At 41.7% G+C, this 19113-nt stretch overlaps 1 protein-coding gene across 1 annotated transcript; it reads left to right on the top strand.

Moving 5' to 3' along the window:
- The first annotated feature begins 13856 nt into the window (after positions 1-13856).
- On the top strand, positions 13857-15520 carry LOC133707363 (uncharacterized). Its single transcript, XM_062132919.1, has one exon. The coding sequence runs from the start codon at positions 14470-14472 to the stop codon at positions 15343-15345; it is 876 nt and encodes a 291-aa protein (XP_061988903.1). The 5' UTR covers positions 13857-14469; the 3' UTR covers positions 15346-15520.
- Positions 15521-19113: the final 3593 nt, after the last annotated feature.

Here is a 19113-nt window from a genome sequence, read left to right as displayed (position 1 = left end):
AAAGAAAGGACCGGGTGGAAGAAAAGAAAAGAAAGGCTGGTCTCCACCACCAAGAAAAGTTGCCTAGGACAAAATAAATATAAACTTTGCACATAAAATAATGAGAGTGCCTTGTGCTCTAATGGTTGGGAGTAATGCTTTCGCGTAAGAGGTCGGGGGTTCAAACCTCTCCTCTTACCGAATTTTGTGAATATTTTGCTCAGAGCTGGGAAACTGGATTTTGGGCCCGAAAAGCCCGAAGACCGAACCGGCCCGTTTGGAATCGGGTTCTGTCGGTTTCCAGTTTTGAAAAAGCCCGAACCGGCCCGAACCGATTGTTTCGGGTTCGGTCTCGGTTTTACCAAATTTCAGGCCCGGCCCGACCTGAGCCCAGGCCTAGAGAAAAGATGAGGAGAAAAGGAAAGAAAAGACAAAGAGGGGATGACAGAAAAGAGAAGAAAAGGGAAGAAAATGTGGGGAGGGGACGACAGAACACTCACAGACTATACACTCACAGTGTGAGTAATAATAATGCCTCTCAGGTGGAGGAACTCGCCCATCATCACCAACCAAGAAAGAGTAACTTGACGACCAAATTATTATTCAAGTCTCCCACCAATAATTTCTATGGGAAATTGGTAGGAAATTTCCTTCCCTGATCAATTTGGGGCCCTTTGTATAGTTTTATTACTTTTATAAACATTGCACTTAATAAAATAAAATCAATAAAAAAGATGAATTACATTTAACTATTTAACAGTCTGTAGAGAATTACTGAGTTTTTTTTTTTATTTTTACCTCAAATTTTACAGATATTTCTTCACTTTATCGGGATATATCGCAAATATCTAATATATCGGGGATATTTGACGATGTCGGAGAAATTTCGCAGAAACGGTGACAGATAAGATATTTACCCCCATAAATATATCGGTCCGTCGAAAAAAGGAGATATCGGGGGATATATCGGAAATATCGCAGAGATTTAGAACCTTGATTAGGCGTCTCTTCTACACCACTCTCCACCATTAAATCTCTACTCCACACGTTCACCGAAACATTGCCCCAAATATTCAACTTTTTCATATGCTCTCTATTCAAAGTCTCTAGCTTTAACACAGAATCAGATACCCTCATACCCAGAATCAAAATTTCACTCGTTTGCGCAAATTTGAGTTCTGGGTATATGAAATTGATCCGATTCTGGATATCTGAGTGTTCTCGGCCATAACAGCTTTGGCATCGCCCAAGACCCGCCAAAAAGACCACCCCGGAGAAGCAACTCATTGACGAAGCGTTGCTGGATAACCCGGACCTGGGTCCTGTGATGCCCCGGAATTTCGTATTTATTTTCTGAGGATTTTCCGGAAATTAAATTGTGGTTATCGGACGGTTTCGTGGCTCGTGGATGGAGTGGAAGTATTTCGGACGATTTTTTATTCGGAAAGTATGACTTTAGGGGGTTTGCAAAGGTTGACTTTTGAAGTGTTGAGATTCTCCGAAAACTTCCTTCACGAAAGTTGTAGAGCGCATCGATACGAGTTCGTGGACATGCGGAACGCGAGAATCGGAGTTCGTATGAAGAAGTTATGGGCTTCGGAAAAACTTTCCATTTTGGTATAAAAGGACAAAAATTTCCGGAAATTGCAAAGAAGGCCAGGTTTCCATTTTGGGAAACCCAGCTCTCCCGAACCCGGTTTCGCCCCTCCAATTCGCCGACGTCGTTCTCCCTCCTCCGGCCACCAATCGGCGCGATTCCAAAGGGAATCCTGCTCGCCTCAGTCCCCTCTACACGTCTGTGGTGGTAGTTCGTCGTGGGAAGCACCGTAGGCGGCGCTGCAAGGCCGAGAAGAAGCCGCTTCGGGGATGAAATCGCCTTGATCGGAGTCGGAGATTCCGGCCACCTTTGCCGGTGGTTCTTGAGGGCTTTTGGAGCTTGGAGGACGTTGATGCTTCCCACAAGGTGGCTTGCATCGATTCAACTCGTGGAGGCCGAATTTTGGAATTGAAATTCTAGGGTTTCAATCGGTCCGGTTTGTTCTAAGGTAAAATTCGATCGATTGGTTTATAATTGGACTTTGTTGTAGTTATGAAAGTTGAAATTGGGGTTGAGATGAAGAACTTTGGTGTTGGACGTTTTGTCAAATTCCGAGTTTGGTTTGGCGGCGGTGCCGCCACTGTGGTGGTGTTTTCCGGCGATTTCCGGCCACCTCAGGGATAGTTTCTGTTCCTGAGTTCGATCTACTCGTCGATACGAGCATTTCGATATATTGTTTGTAATTTTTGGAGATCGTATGAGCATGTTGTGATTTTTACGGTTTCGGACCGTTCGATGTTTCGATCCGTGAGGATTTAAGCATCGGATCGACTTGTGGCTTGGACACATCGATCGTGGAAGTGTTCCGGAGACTTTTGGAGGTCTCGGATGTGGTTTCGCCTTGATTGGCGTCACCTTGGGAATTTTGGTTCGATTTAGGGTTTCGAACGTTATTCCTTGTGATTCGTTAACTGAATCAGAGTTGTGTTTCCTTAGGTACTTGACGAAGTATTCTTTGGACAGCTATTGTGATTGGCTGCTTTGTTCTGTATTGAAGACGCAGCGGGAGTTTCGAGGTGAGTAATCTCACAAGGTTCATTTTGGAACGGAACACCTTATCGTTTTGTGAGTTATTGATTTAACTGCAAATTATATGTTTTAGTGGGTTGTGGATTTATGAAAACAATAGGCATGAATGATGCGTTTTATTGTTTTGGGTTGTGGCTTTTGGAAAACAAATGACTTGGAATTGTTGATTTGATTTGTTTTGAAAAGCGTTGAGATTTGTGTATGAAAACAATATGCATGAAATGATGCTTTTTATTGTTTTGTGGCTTTTCGGAAAACAATGATTATGGAAATGTCGATTTCGATTGTTTTGAAAAGCGTGAGATTTGTGTAATGTTTTTGAGTCCTGTGCGACTGTTTTAATGATTTGCTCCAAGGGACTGTGCGGCCCGAGGAACGAAGGTCTATGACCTTGGGCAGAATATCAGGTAATCACGTCTTTGGCCGGACGAGTGGTTACGTTCAGTTAGAGCTCTAGTCTGTCTGCCATCTAGGTAATTCATGGGGTAACGGGAATTGGTTATTGATAACTCATGACATTACGTGTTTTTAGGGAATAAAGTGTGAGTTGCTTCCTTATTAACGGTTTTTAAGGGGACAAGGTGTAAGTTGTTTTCCTTATTAACGACTTGGTACGAATTGGTACGTTTTGGTACGATTTGGTACGATTGATAGAAATCAAGGTGTGAGTTGCTTTCTATGTTATTTTGATAGAATTCAAGTGTGAGTTGTTTTCTATGGTACGTTATGGTACGATTGATAGAAATCAAGGTGTGAGTTGCTTTCTATGTTATTTTGATAGAAATCAAGGGTGAGTTGCTTTCTATGTTATTTTGATAGAATTCAAGTGTGAGTTGTTTTCTATGGTACGTTATGGTACGATTGATAGAAATCAAGGTGTGAGTTGCTTTCTATGTTATTTTGATAGAATTCAAGTGTGAGTTGTTTTCTATGGTACGTTATGGTACGATTGATAGAAATCAAGGTGTGAGTTGCTTTCTATGTTATTTTGATAGAATTCAAGTGTGAGTTGTTTTGAGAATAATGTTTAAACTGAGATTGTTTGTTTTAATGTAATCTCCTGAACTAAATTTCTATGCAGGGATTACTATGATTTTATCGATTGTTTTAATGTAATCTCCTGAACTAAGTTATATGCAGGGATTATTGCTTTTTGTATCGATTGCTTTAATGTAATCTCCTGAACTAAGTTATATGCAGGGATTATTGCTTTTTGAATTGATTGCTTTAATGTAATCTCCTGAACTAAGTGATATGCAGGGATTACTGCTTTTTGGATTTTTGTTCTGATGTGATCTCCTGAACTAAGTTTCAATGCAGGGATTATTGATTTTACTTAATTTGATTTTTTAAGTGTGGTTGTGGTTGTGATTTGGTGTGAGTTGTTTCGAGTTACTCATACGGGCTTGCAAAAGCTTACTGGGTTTGTTGTGTGACAACCCGGTGCACCATTCCAACGGTGTAGGGGTTAATCCTGCAGGGTAGGATAATCGGGGCTGAAGCCGATGTAGCTTGTTGGCAACAGAACAGGTAGGAAGCAAAATTGATTGGCCTTGCCATTGTTATGACTTCCGCTATGTAGTAAACTCTGAGGAGCTTTTGCGTTTTATCTTGTTGTAGACAATTTAATTCGTAAGCTTATGAAATATATGACTCTGTGGGCGGGTCAATATTGACATAGTGGGTTCAGGGCATCAATATGTATGTTGTATAAAGGGGAAAAAGTTTTCCAGGTATTTGGTATTGATGGCTGAACGTTCACGCATGTATAATTATGGGGTTATATATCGATTTTTAATTGTGTTAAAAATCAGGGGCGTGACAGGTCCATTCCTGCTAGAGATAATATTTGAATTTGTACTGTTAATCCAATATCATCTCTGACGGTGGGTCATTTCCTGCTAAAGGTAATATTATGTGTTGGTATTTTGAATGAGTCTTTCTAAATGTACCCAGCAAATATCTAAATACACCCAGCACTTAAAATATTGTCATATACTTTCCAACTTTACCCTTGCTTTGAGTTACAAACCCAGCAACCAAATTCAAAAGACGTCAACAAGACTAGGAATTGACCTCTCCCACCGACAATACAAATCACCGGCAAGTTCTCACTACAAGCACCGGCAATAGCGTTCAAGACACTGAGCCCACCCACCGTGAAAGTGACGACACCCCTGCCGCGCGCGTAGCCGTTGGCGGCGTACTCGGCGTTGAGCTCGTTGCAGCAGCCTATGAGGTTGAGCTTCGGCTCGGCGATCAGGTGGTCCAAGAGGTTGAGCTAGTTGAAGTCGCCGGGGATGGAGAACACGTCATGAACGCCGATCTCGACCAACCGCCGAGCCAGGTGTCGCCCCAGCGTGTGTAGATGGTTCCATGTTTAAAAGTGATATTAAAGAGAGTGTTGCTGATTTATGGTTCTGGGTTCTTAGGGAGGTTTTGAAAGTGTTTATGTATATATAGAGAGTGATCAAAGCTCTGGGTTAGTGTGGCTTTAGGAAACTATGGGAATACAGAACAGGGGAAAATGGAAGGTTCAACGTCAAGACAAAGGAAAGTTGAATAAAGGAATATATGTATAAGTGTATAATAGCTCTATCCAAAAATAAGTGTATAACAGCCTAGACTAAAACCAGAGGTGATTGCTGGTTTGCGCCTTAGAATTGTAACGTCCCTGTTTTGGTTTGATGACTTTGTTTCGTAGTTCTGATTGGGTACTGGAGAGTTCAATGGTTGAATTGATCTCTCGCTTGAAATTCTCCATATGGTTGAATTTTGCAGTTCTAATTGAGTATTGGAGAGTTCAGTTGTTTGCTTTATGGTTTTTGTTCACAGAGAGAGGAAGAAAATGCCGCTGGAGGTGAGGGGAAAAAGCCACCGGTGACGATTGGCTGAGGAACAGCACGCGTGGTGCATTTTTTTTTTCACTGTACAGGGACAAAGTTGGAACAATTTGACATAAAATATTATTGCTGGGTCTACTTAGAAATATGCTGGGTACAAATAGAAAGACCCTTTTGAATTTGTGGTTTTCGGTTACAAATCTTAACTATTGCCTTTTATTTGCAAATTGCAATGGCAGTTTTCTTGATTAGCAGATTGAATTTGTACTGTTAATCTAATATCATCTCTGTTCTTGATCATCATTATTCAGTTAAGTTTGTGCATACATGAACACGAAAGGACCGGAAAGATCCGTGTTTTCTCTTTGATCTCTTGCCAATTGAAGCGACTCGTACTGAGCAAAAGATCAAAGCAACTGAGCCATGCCCTCAAATTCTTAGCAAATACTGAAACACTAGATCTGGACAACCCAAAGCTGGGTCAATATTTGGGGAGTGCAAATTTCACTCCCCATAAATTATGGTATAGAGAATGTGCATAATAATAGTGGAAAAAAGAAAAAAATTCTGACTCCAATCATGGATTATTCTGATATTTTAATGCCACTATATCTATACTTTAAAAGCATATTAATTCTTAATGCAGTAGCTCATATCTTTTTTGGTCATAAAGAGAAAGAGGGGCAAAAGAGGGGCAACAAGGGCTGCCCAGCGCCCCAGCCCAAATCAAATAAAAACTAAACATTCCTTCATTCTGCTCTCTACACAAAGAAAGCATCGAACTCAGAAAACCAAGAAGAGGAGCTCTGCGCAGAGCTCACTCATGCAACTCCGGTGGGCAAGGGAGTCCATCAGATGTGAGAACATGAAGAATAGAGGGTGGTGGCCTATCGGCCCATCGCTGAGGACCCACCCTCTGATTGGCAAGGAAGGCCACCGCGTGGGCAGCACCATTCCCTCCTCTGGGGCAATCCAGTTACTGCATTTGTGGTGAAGATTGATCTAATCACATGTTTTTTGGCTTTCCGGTATTGACGAAAAAAACTTTCAGCCCGATCAATGACCACCGTTGGGCATAATGAACTGCCTTGATACAAGTAGGCACACCTCATCTTCCATATTTCCCAGCTGATAACACAAATTAATGTAAGAGCCTCTTTCTTTTCTCTTCCAGTTGTAAAGTTGAGTAGAACATCGTCCACCCATTTCTCAAATCTAGTAACAGACTGATAATTGATGCGAATGTTGAGAACTGATCCAAACCAAATACATTTTACCCATGGACACAATAAAAGCACATGCTCAACACTTTCACTGTCAGTATTACACAAAGCACATTTTGGAGTTTTAGCAATTTTCCTTCTGAAGTTGTTATCTTGAGTAGGCAAAGCACCAATAACAGCTCTCCACATAAAATTGATAATTTTAGGAACCATGTCAACTTTCCACAGCATCTTCCAGAAATTAGTATCAATAGTATAAGATGAATGAGTGTTGCTAGGCTGCTTACTGATGGTGTCACCATGTAACCAATAGTATCCGGTACGGACCGAGTAAGAACCATTGATTTCATGAGGCCAAACCAACCTGTCATTAGAAAGACCATCCCCAATTGGAATCACTTGAATTTTCGGAACTAACTCCTCAGGGACAAAAGGAGTAATTGAAGTAACATTCCACGAGGCTGTTCCGAAATTGACAATCTCTTTCACCAATTTTGGAGCAGTCTCCGGTATACTACAGCTAGGGATAATGGGGCCATTGATGGATGGAATCCAATGATCATTCCAGATTTCTATTTTTTCTCCATTCCCGACCTGCCATAAGGCCCCCCTTTTGATTAAATCTCTCCCTTCCAGTAAACTTGACCAAGCCCAAGAAGCCCTGTAGCCCTTCTGAGCATGTAAAAAATCACAATGAGGAAAATAGCGTGCCTTCAGTACCTTTACCCAGAAAGCATTTGGGTTATGAATGATTCTCCAACATTGTTTAGCTAATAAGGCAATGTTGAAAGTTTCCAAATCCCCGAACCCCATCCCTCCTTCCAACTTAGATTTTCCCAAGTAACTCCAGCTTTTCCAGTGAACTTTTTGACCAGTATCAGACGAACCCCACCAAAAATTGGCAAGTTCCGAGTTAATTTCCCTGCAGGTAGAAGTAGGAAATTTGAAACACGCCATAGGGTATGTAGGAACAGGCATAGCCACTGACTTTATAAGAACCTCTCTCCCAGCCATAGACAAAGAACTCATTTTCCAACCATCAATCTTTGTTGTGATCCTTTCCTTGATAAAAACCAGAGCCTCCTTCTTAGATCTTCCCCAGATTGTAGGCAGACCAAGATAAGAACCAGGATTCTCCACCTCAGGGATGCAAAACAGATCACAGATCGGAGAGCAAAACAGTAGCTCATATCTATGTGGTGAATCTTTCATCTTTTAACACATCTGTGGAAATATTTAAATTACATCTTCCCCTTTACATAGTTCTATACTGCTTTGAGCCCTCTCTGATCAATTTTCTAATACAGAATCTGCTGTTTCCCATGTGAATGAATATTAATAACATGGTGATATGTGGGACAAAAGCCAGAAACCCACGACCTAACCCAATTTAGTGTAAAAAAACGACACACGTGGAACTGCGAATCACCATAGGTGCCTGCATTTGTTTTATTTACTGGATTTGGTCCCCCTTCCCTTGTTCCCCTATTAATTTTACTTTCACTAGTATTCATTTCAGGAAGCATATGTAGTAGAAATGATATCAGTGTTGCCCCTTCTGTTGTGTACAAGCAAGAGCCAGGTGTCGTTAGTCTTGTTCATTTGGTCTGATCCCATATATATACAGGTACTGGTAGCTGCTAGTCACACATCACAGTCTTTATTTCCAAATCTCAGAAGCACCACTGTAGTACAAACTACAACCAGTGAAGCCAAAACCAATTTGAAGCTTCTGCTAGTTCAGCTTTATGCTATAGGCTCTAGCTAGCTGCTTGTCAGTTGTCCAGAAGTGCATATATGGAAATACAGATATAAAAATTTCATACTAAATTAAATACTAAATGCATGCACAGCGTGCAAGTTAATTAGAATGGGAAAGAATAAGCTATCTGGTAAGCTATCACATATCAAAAACACTAATAATTGGTTCTGAACCTCTGAAGTCTGAAGAGAGCCACAGCAAAATATATATGGTATATATATTATCTATGTGCAGCCAGCAGCCTTGAGTTTGGCCCACCTGACGAGATAGCAACAATATTTAGATTCTTAGAAGATTCCTTCTGTAAACATCATTGGAAAAGTCAAATTAAGATAATTGACAATTTCATACATTCTTGGGAGAAATAATGAACCATCCTTATTGAGGAAGAAGATTCTAGGTGATTGACGTCCCTTGAATGTAGGGATTTTACGTGCATGGTATTGTAAGGCAGAGGATTTGTTTCCTATTTTAAGTAGACGTGCTGGACAAGAATAGGGATACTACTTGTATATAAGGATGTAATCAGTCATTGAATTAATATAATTGTGAAAGTATTCCAACCACAATCTCTTTATGGTATCAGAGCATCACGCTCTTGAGGCCTGAAAAACCCTAGGATCCCTAGAGAAATACAAACCCTACCCCGATGGGCGGAGAAGATGCATCTAAAACTGTGACTCAATTCGAGTCACAGGGATCAAAGTCTACAGCCCCATGGGAGAATTCAAACCACCCACTCTATCTCCATCCTTCGGATCAGCCGGGTGCTGTCCTTGCTGAAACTTTGGTGGAAGACAATTATATGACATGGGAGAGTTCGATGCAAATGGCTCTCATGATCAAGAACAAGCTGGGGTTCATTGATGGATCCCAAGAGAAACCAAATCACAATCCTCCTGAGCAGTTGCAATGGGAGAGATGCAACACACTGGTCAAATCCTGGCTCATAGCAGCGATGTCAAAGGAAATTTCAAAAAGTGTAATTCACTGCAAGAGTGCCAAAGCTATATGGGACGAATTGAAGGAGAGATTTGCTCAAGTCAACACAGTCTCCCTATATGAGCTAGAATCTGACATATATAATTGTGAACAGGGAACAGGCTCAGTCACTACGTTCTTTACAAAGCTTAAAGGCCTTTGGGATCAAAAGGAGGCACTCTGCAAACTTCCAATCTGTACTTGTGATGCGAATGAAACTGTGAAAGCTTATGTAGACACGCAGAAGACCTTGAAATTCCTAATGGGTTTGAATGATAATTTTACTCAAACCAGAAGCAACATTATCGGGATGGAACCCTTTCCCAGTTTGAACAAGGCGTATTCTTTGGTGCTACGACACGAGAAGCAACTGGAGGTGTCAAGTGCCAGGCCTGCTGCTGTGACTGAGAGTGCTGCGTTTGCAGTCAAGAAGTCAGGAGGAGAAGGAAATCAAGCCACTCGAGAAGGAACAAGGGCAAGAAGATGGTGTGAAAAATGCAAGGTGGACAATCATGACACTCAATACTGCAGAGCACACATAACGTGCACTTTCTGTGAAGGCACTGGTCATTCCTACAATTTTTGTAGGAGGAGAAAAAGACTAATGGGGGAGAATTCCAACAATGGAAAGCGAGAGGGACAGAACTCCAGATCCAGGGCCAATTTCGTTGGTGAAGGAAACGGAGGAGACATGGCTAACTTCCCACTCTCACAGGGGGAGTGTCAGCAAATGATGGGATTATTAAACAAGATCAAGAATGGGGCTGGCAACTCACATGAAGGAAGCCAACTATTGGAGATGCTGAATTCATCCACTCCTTCAACAACAAATCTCGTTGGTAACGTTCCAAATTATGAAGAGATGTCAGGTACAATTTGTGCACTTTCACAAAAAGATACACAAGTAGTATGGATATTTGATAGTGGTGCGAGTGACCACGTGGTATGCAATTTCGATTTACTCACTCATGCTAAGGCAGTGCATAACCGAAGTGTGCGCCTGCCTAACAACACCAGGTTGCAAGTTTCACATATTGGGACAGTTTGTCTTTCACCCAGCTTCACACTTCACAACGTCCTATGTGTTCCCCTATTTTACTTGAATCTCATATCTATCAGCAAACTCGTATTGGACTCTTTTTACGTGACTATATTCATCAGACGAGTTTGTTTTGTGCAGGACCTTCGCTCGGGGACGGTGATTGGGACGGGAGCTGAACGTGAAGGGCTTTATTGTCTCACAATGCCAAAGGAAGGAACATGCAACGTGGTCCATACCAAGCCCCCAGAACCTTGGCATGAACGATTAGGCCATCCCTCTAGCAAAGTCACATCCTTATTTCCCTTCTTGCATAATAAAGCTTGTGATTCAAGTAATTGTTCTGTTTGTCCCCTGGCCAAACAAACTCGCAATCCATTTCCTTTGAGTAATTCTATCAGTAATACATGTTTTGAATTAATTCATGTTGATATTTGGGGTGGGTACCATGTTCCGACTATTTCTGGTGCCAAGTATTTTCTCACTATCGTTGATGATCACACAAGGTGCACTTGGGTTTACCTTATGCATCACAAATCCGAGGCTAGGCAGTTACTCATCTCTTTCATTCACATGATAGAAACACAGTTTAATGTCAAAGTTAAAATTGTTAGGAGTGATAATGGTCCGGAATTTCAATGTCATGATTTTTACTCTTCAAAGGGGATTGTGCATCAAACAAGTTGTGTCAACACACCGCAACAAAATGGTGTCGTTGAGCGCAAACACCGTCACCTTCTCAATGTAGCCAGAGCACTCCTCTTCCAATCCAATCTTTCCAAAGATTTTTGGGGTGATGCCATACTCACTGCTGCCTATTTGATTAACCGTACCCCCTCATCGGTTTTACAGGGAAAAACTCCGTTTGAAAAACTTTTCAAAAAGGTTCCAAACTATTCTCATTTGCGAGTTTTTGGGTGTCGCTGTTTTGTTTCTTCTCATCCACTCAAACCTAGTAAATTTGATCCTCGGTCAAGGGAGTGTATTTTTTTAGGATATCCTAGTAATCAAAAGGGGTACAAAGTCTACTGCGTTGCAGAAAATAAATACCTAGTTTCTAGGGATGTCATATTTTTTGAGAGAGAGTTTCCTAATCCACACCAACCACCTTCCTCTCCCCAATCTGTCCACAATCACAGTCCCGCTCTACTTCCTATTTCTACTCCTCTCACGTTACCTTTATCACATAATCCTCCCCTTTATGCACAAGACCCCTTGACTACTGATTCTGTATTAACCCATCCAGATACGCCTCCCACCACTTCCGCAGACATACAAGCAGACACCTCTACGCCACCATCCCCTACTCCAGACTCGCCAACCCTTCCTGACACATCACCACCCGAAACCTTCCCAAACCTCCCCGCACCACCACACACCATATCCGCCCCTGCCACGCATTCCCGACGGTCCAGTCGAGCCACCACAGTCCCCAGTACGTTGCAGGGCTTCCATGTTGAGGCCAAGCTTCCTTCCCGCTCTCTCCCATCACCGTCTTCAAGCATAGAAGGTTCTTCAGGTACGAATCATCCTATTGCTCACGTTCTTTCTTATGAACGCCTTTCTCCAGAGCATAGAAACTTTGTGGCTAACATCTCTCTTGTCAAGGAGCCACACAGTTTTTCTCAGGCCGTCAGTGACCCCAAATGGCGTGAGGCCATGAACAATGAAATTGCTGCCCTCCAAGATAACAAGACATGGAGTATGGTTCCTCTACCACCCGGGAAAAAGGCTATCGGATGTAAATGGGTGTACAAGGTGAAGTACAATCCTGATGGAACTGTTGAAAGATATAAAGCACGACTTGTTGCGAAAGGTTATAGTCAAGTGGAAGGGATTGATTATCATGAGACTTTTGCACCTGTCGCCAAGTTGACTACAGTCCGGGTTCTTCTTAGCTTGGCTGCTATGCAAAATTGGCATGTTCACCAACTCGACGTTAATAATGCCTTCTTGCAAGGTGATCTTTATGAAGAAGTCTACATGGAAGTTCCTCCTGGTTTTGGACGAAAGGGGGAGAACAATGTGTGTCGTCTGCACAAGTCTTTGTATGGACTAAAGCAAGCCTCCCGGCAATGGTTTTTGAAGCTCTCCGCTGCGCTTCACACTGGCGGTTTTCGACAGTCTTGGGCAGACTACTCGCTATTCGTCCGCAACCATCAAGGCAGGTTTACTGTTTTATTAGTATATGTGGACGACGTGATCATCGCAGGAAATAATTTAGAAGACTTATTAAAGACAAAGCATTTTCTTGCAAAATGTTTCAAGTTGAAAGATCTGGGCAAGCTCCGATACTTCCTTGGCATAGAAGTAGCAAGGTCCGACAAAGGAATAGTCCTCAACCAACGCAAATATGCATTGGAAATTCTAGAGGATTCTGGTTTCTTGGGGGCTAAGACCTCGAAAGCTCCTTTTGATCAGAATTTGCAACTGACACAAGAAGAAGGAGTTGAGCTAGCTGACGCATCTCAATATCGTAGACTTGTGGGTAGGCTTATATATCTAACCATAACCAGGCCCGATCTTGCATATGCAGTGCATATTTTGAGTCAGTACATGCACAAACCTCGGAAGCCACATCTTGAAGCTGCTTACAAGGTGTTACGGTATATTAAGCATACTCCAGGGCAAGGTATTCTCTTACCTTCTTCTGGACAGTTGGAACTAGAAGCCTTTTGTGACGCCGATTGGGCACGTTGCAAAGATACTCGCAGGTCAACCACAGGTTATTGCATTTTCTTTGGTGATTCTCTTGTTTCATGGAAGTCAAAGAAGCAGAATACAGTATCTAGATCCAGCGCAGAAGCAGAATACAGGTCGATGGCTACCACAAGTTGTGAAGTGACTTGGCTTCGGAGCTTACTTCAAGACTTATATGTTCCACAGGGCAAACCAACCAGGTTATTTTGCGACAACAAAGCAGCCATTCACATTTCATCCAATCCTGTCTTCCATGAGAGGACTAAGCACATTGAGATTGACTGTCATGTTGTAAGGGAGAAGGTGCAGCGTGGAATAATCAAGACACAGTTCATTCGAAGTCATGAGCAACCAGCAGATCTTTTCACTAAACCATTGAGTTTGAAACAGTTCAAAACACTCCTACACAAGTTGGGTGTCATCAATATCCACTCCAACTTGAGGGGGAGTATTGAGGAAGAAGATTCTAGGTGATTGACGTCCCTTGAATGTAGGGATTTTACGTGCATGGTATTGTAAGGCAGAGGATTTGTTTCCTATTTTAAGTAGACGTGCTGGACAAGAATAGGGATACTACTTGTATATAAGGATGTAATCAGTCATTGAATTAATATAATTGTGAAAGTATTCCAACCACAATCTCTTTACATCCTCAAAGGCATGTTGCAGGCATTCTGCATTTCTAGGCATGCTCATTTGATAATGTGAAACTTCATGCATATGTATACATTTACTGTTGATGCTTTAGCTAATTTGGGGTAACATTTTCCTACAGAGATTCACAACAGAAACAATGATTTAATGATTTATCTTCTAACATCCTCTTTTCTTTTAATTTTGATTTTTTCAAATGGACCGCCTAAAAATTTATCGTTGAGGTGTTTGCTCCTTTTCTTATCAAAAGAGAGGGAAAAAAAAAAAACTGTATTGTCGGTTAAGGATGATGAAGTGGTGAGGAATTGAAACATTCTACTGTTTCCAACCCTATGATTTGACCATAACCTGAGTTCAAGATTATCTTACAACAGCTCTCTTTGTACCCCCAAAAGTAGTACTTTAATTTTAAGGTCAACCAATCCTTGCTAGTTACATGAGCTCAACTTGGCAACTTGACAATGTAACAAGACTAACAACCTTGTTTGGAAACAGAATAAATTAGTTCATGCAGGCAATTAGACCATGTCTATATGTCAACGACTACAGAATATGGACGTGATGACCACTCTATATTCTTATTTAGTCACATATATAGCTAGCCTCTCATATTATCTGTACCTTATTGTGTAAGAAAAGTTAGCTTTTGCTTTACAACAAAAATGGGTGGGCAACAAAAGGCTATGAACCTCCTGAATTCTAGCTTTCTGAAACAGCCTTTCCACATTCTCACAATAACCCTTCTAAGCTTATTGCTTCCCCTCTCTTTTCTCCTCCTATCTAGGCTTTCTTCTGCCAATTACTACTATCTCTTAACCTTGAGTACTACTGATAGTCCTCCTTCTCCTTTAGGGTCCTCTACCTATTTTTGTGATTTCTGCTCCTCTCTATTCCTATACTCAACCCCTTCTCTTCTCTACATCCTTGTGTCCATTGTCAGCATTGCCGCGCTTATCCACGGCCTAACAGGTAAAGTTACCATTATAGCCCAGCCTCCATCTCCCATTTTCCGTCCCCGTTTGTACACTGCGTGGATTTTCCTATGCACATTACAAGTCTGCGTCGGTTTGGGGATCGAGGAGAGCATAGCTACAGGGATCGATGGCTCGAGTCTCAGCAGTCTTGACAAATGTAATTTGTTGAGCAGAGTAGTGTTTTTCTTGGGCTTGCATGAGACCATGCTCCATTGGTGTAGGGTCGTGGTGAAGCCGGTGGTGGATGACACGGTTTTTGGGGGAGCTAGGGAGGAGAGGTGGGTGGAGAGGGGGGTGATGGCGGCGAGCTTTGGTTGGCTGTGGTGGTGGAGGTTGAGGGATGAGATTGAGTCTTTGGTGGTTGTGACTGTGGCTAAGAAAGACTTGTCAATGAATATAGGGATGGCTGACTTTGTTGGTTGGTGGTTGTATTATGTCACTGTAACTATTGGAATGGTTAGAGTTGTGAAGGGTTTTATGTGGCTTGCTATGGTTTTCTTATGTAGAAGAAGAGGAGGAAACAATGTTACGAACAGTTATGGTGATCCTGAAGACAAAGTCTGAACTAGTTGATATCACTCAAAACCCAAATTCTTGATTTGTTTTCCTCTCTGATCAAACAAATACCGCATTTAATTTGGATCCTTGTGTATTTGTTCCAAACTTGTACCTGTTTTTCTTGTATACTAAACTGAAAATGAAGAACTGTATCTATATTTAATTGTATTATGAAAGATGCTGATTTATATAATATGAATGATGAACATCACCAAACTGATGGCATTGTTCCAACTAGCTTCCACTTACTTTAAGCCGTTGCATCCTTGAATTCTTCATCTCTGTTAAATAATGAGTATGAGTGTATGACTTGGTATTTGAACTACAAATTAATCCCCACGATTGACGGACAGTGAAAGATTGAAATATCTGTGAAATGTCTGATATTTCTATCGGTATATTTCTTTTTAGAGTGACTGATATATCATAGAGAGAAAATATCTAATTTTAATTCCACTGTTTTTGTGAAATTTCTCCGATATCGTCAAATATTTTCTATATATTAGGTATTTGAGATATATCCTGACAAAATAAAGAAATATCTGTAAAATTTGATAGGAGAAAAAAAAAATTTATTCAATTATTCATAGAGAAACATACACTATGAAACATGGAGGTTATGTGGTGGGGTGTAAAATTTTAATATTGGTTTCTAGTCAGGAAATGACCTAGAGAGGTAGTGTTACCTATTTGAGAAAAATGCCTCGAGGCGAAATCTCCTGAAGGCGGATTTGGGTGAGGCGAAATCTCCTCACGGCGAATCTGGGTGAGGAGAAATCCTCTCAAGGCGAATCTAAGTGAGAAGTAATTCTCTAAAGGCAAATCTTGGTGAGAAAAAATTATCTCAAGGAAAATCTGAGTGAGGAGTAATCCCCTTTGAGGAGAAGGATGAGGAGAAATCCCCTTGAGACGAATATGGATGGCCCCATCTGATGCTGCTTCAGTTGCTTTAAGTTTTGACTCTATCAATTTAGGCACATAGCGAACGAAGTACCCCATCTGGTGTTGCTTCATATGTCTTCGTCTGATTATTGTATTTTCGTAGACTAGTGAACATCTTTTCAACCACTTAGAGTATCTTTTTGGATGTATGAAGTTGACATTTATATATAATTATATGTAAATCTAATAGATTGAATCTTAAAAATAAAAAATAAAATAAAAATTATCTTTCAGAATATTCCCAATATTTCTGATATCTCTATTTTTTAAAGTTTCGATAGATATCTCCCTAAACTCTAAGTTAATATTTCAATTCTGTACGGTACAGCTGTAGAAGCAACATAGTAAACAAATATATCATAAACCCTAGGGTTTAGCAGAGTGCGGCGGCGTCGGAAGTTTAAACTGAAGGCGCAGGCTGACATAGCGACGGCAAGGCTTCTTGTGGTGGGGCGTGGTACCACAGGATGCTGGAGGTGCGTGCTGGTGCAGGTACAGATCAAAGGAGGAGGAGTTCCATCTCTGGTTTTGGTGCGATCTGACTTGTTGTCAGATCAAGGTTGAGCGTCAGCATTCGAGGGAGGCAGACGAGGTGCGTTAGGGAGGCCAACTTGGTGGATCCGGGTCAGTGTATCGGGTTGTCGAGGAGGTTCGCACTGGCTTAGGATTCCTGGGATTCCTGGACTCCTGATTTCTAGTCTTGGTCGAGCAATGAGCGGCGTGCAGTAGTTGCCAGCTTGGAAGGGAGGCAGCGAAACCAGAGACGGGCTGGTCTCGACTGCAATGCTCATGTTTGGTTGGCGGGGCTTGCCGCTAGAGGCGATGACGACGGTGATTGCAGGTTGGCAACAAGGACGAGAAAACGCTCTTACCAGCCATTTTGCCTGGGTCTGGGCTTAGGTCTTATGGGCTCAATCTCCTATGGGCCCATTTGAGTAGGTCCCGTTCCTTTCTGAATTAGGCCAGGGTGGAGGGTGCTTTGACACCCTCATCTATTACTTGGTGCTTGATGCTGGCCTGACCCGAGAGTTTTGACCTCCTTAGGCGATGTTGGGCCTTGTGGTTTATAGAGTGCCAGTCGTAATTCAGATCATGGTTCTACGGAATTGGTAATTATCTCGAGTTGAATTAGAGAAAGTGGCTTATAGATGAGAAATTACTCCTATTTGTTTGCTAGGAAGTAGCTTTCTTTTCATACCACAATTGCGTGCTTTGAGGATGAGAGGTTAGAAGATGATTTTTCCTCAGAAGACACAGAGTTGTTCTTTATTTATGGGCTCTTTTTAAAAGCGGGCTCAAAATTGACTTGTAATGAGTTTGCAGTACTTAAATAGGAGCTTGGTCGTTACTCCGCCTTTTTTTGGTCACTTAACTTTGGCTTTTTGGCTGGTTATCTAATGCAATAAGTCTTTACTTAAAAAAAAAAAAAAACATAGTAAATAAATTAAAAAATTAAAAAAAACATAGTAAACAAATGTAAGAGCACGTACAGGAAGTACTTTAGTTTTATTTTTCTTCTTTATTTCTTTACGAAAAATATGAGGAACTTGTTTGGCTCCAATTTTGTTGCAGCTGGTCAACAGTCTCTTTTCTGCGCGGGCGTGCCAGCACCGTCGGGTGCGGTCGTCGGGGGTGTCCCTTGACCTGACTTCTTTCAAACGACTGTGGACGAGGAGAGCACCAACCTCATCGTGGGATTCTTTATGCCTCGTGGTGAGGACTTTTGCTAATCTTCTGCGTCACCAAATCGATACTCGACGTCGTAGATCGAGCAGAGCGAAAATCACCTGGAAGTGGGGAGAACTTGCTAAAGCGTGACTTTAGCTTCGCTGGGTTGCGAGGGCGTTACCCTTGCTTGGCTAGTTCCGTAACCGTTGTGGTCGCGGTACTACAATCGGCTCCTGAGGAGACTAGGACCGAAGTACGTTGACAGAGGGTTTGGTGGCACTGATAGTCAGCTCTTGAGGAGACTAGGACTTAGAGTGTGATCACCGATAAGAGAAAGAGAAGGAAAGGAGTTGCTCTTAGAGAGGTTTGCTCTAGAGAGAACTTAGATCATCTTAGAGATGTTTTGATGTATGAATGAGTCAATTGTTCTATGTTGTAGCCTCTATTTATAGGCTACCAAGCAACACTATTTGGCATTTAAACAAATCATAATGGAGCACTTAATGGGATCATGATGGAGCACTTATGAGTTTATGGAGCACTTATGAGTTTATGGAATTGTTAGGTTCAAGCACTTAAACACTAATGGAATGTTAGGTTTAAGCACTTACTGCACCAATTTTGCTGCAGCTATATCTCCACCAAGCATTCAGATTTTGACCATGACTTCTTCATATGAAATGATCCACCATGAATGTAGATTGTTGTGGTAAAATTTCAGAATTTATTTCCATGTGGTTGGGCCGGAAATGCTGCTGGACCTCTTACAGGTCCAGTTTTCCAGTTTTGCTTCTGCAGAAAATTGGACTGATTATTTGAAGGCCTTCCACTCAAAGCTAGCTCTGGTACTCTTCATAAGAAATGATTCTTGGGCTGTCTAGAATGGATCTGCAGAGTTTCAGCTCATTTCGAATTCATTTGGTTAGTCTGCCACCCCTCCTTCCTTGTTTAGCTCGGTTTCTCCTAACCGAAGTAGGAAAATGTGCTATAGTTGACTTTTCATGATTCCATAGTAGGCTTTATTTAGCCTCTAAATATATATATATTTCGAACTTGTCGACAATATATAGCTTGAGCCACTGACATTGGCTCAATTTCTCCAAGACGTGTCTTGTCAAGCCGAGCATTTTGGGTCCAAACATTGCCCCCCAGACCTCGAAGTCA

Source organism: Rosa rugosa, chromosome 4 (assembly GCF_958449725.1).
Source record: "Rosa rugosa chromosome 4, drRosRugo1.1, whole genome shotgun sequence".
NCBI lineage: Eukaryota > Viridiplantae > Streptophyta > Magnoliopsida > Rosales > Rosaceae > Rosa > Rosa rugosa.
This window is presented reverse-complemented; position numbering and strand designations above follow the sequence as displayed.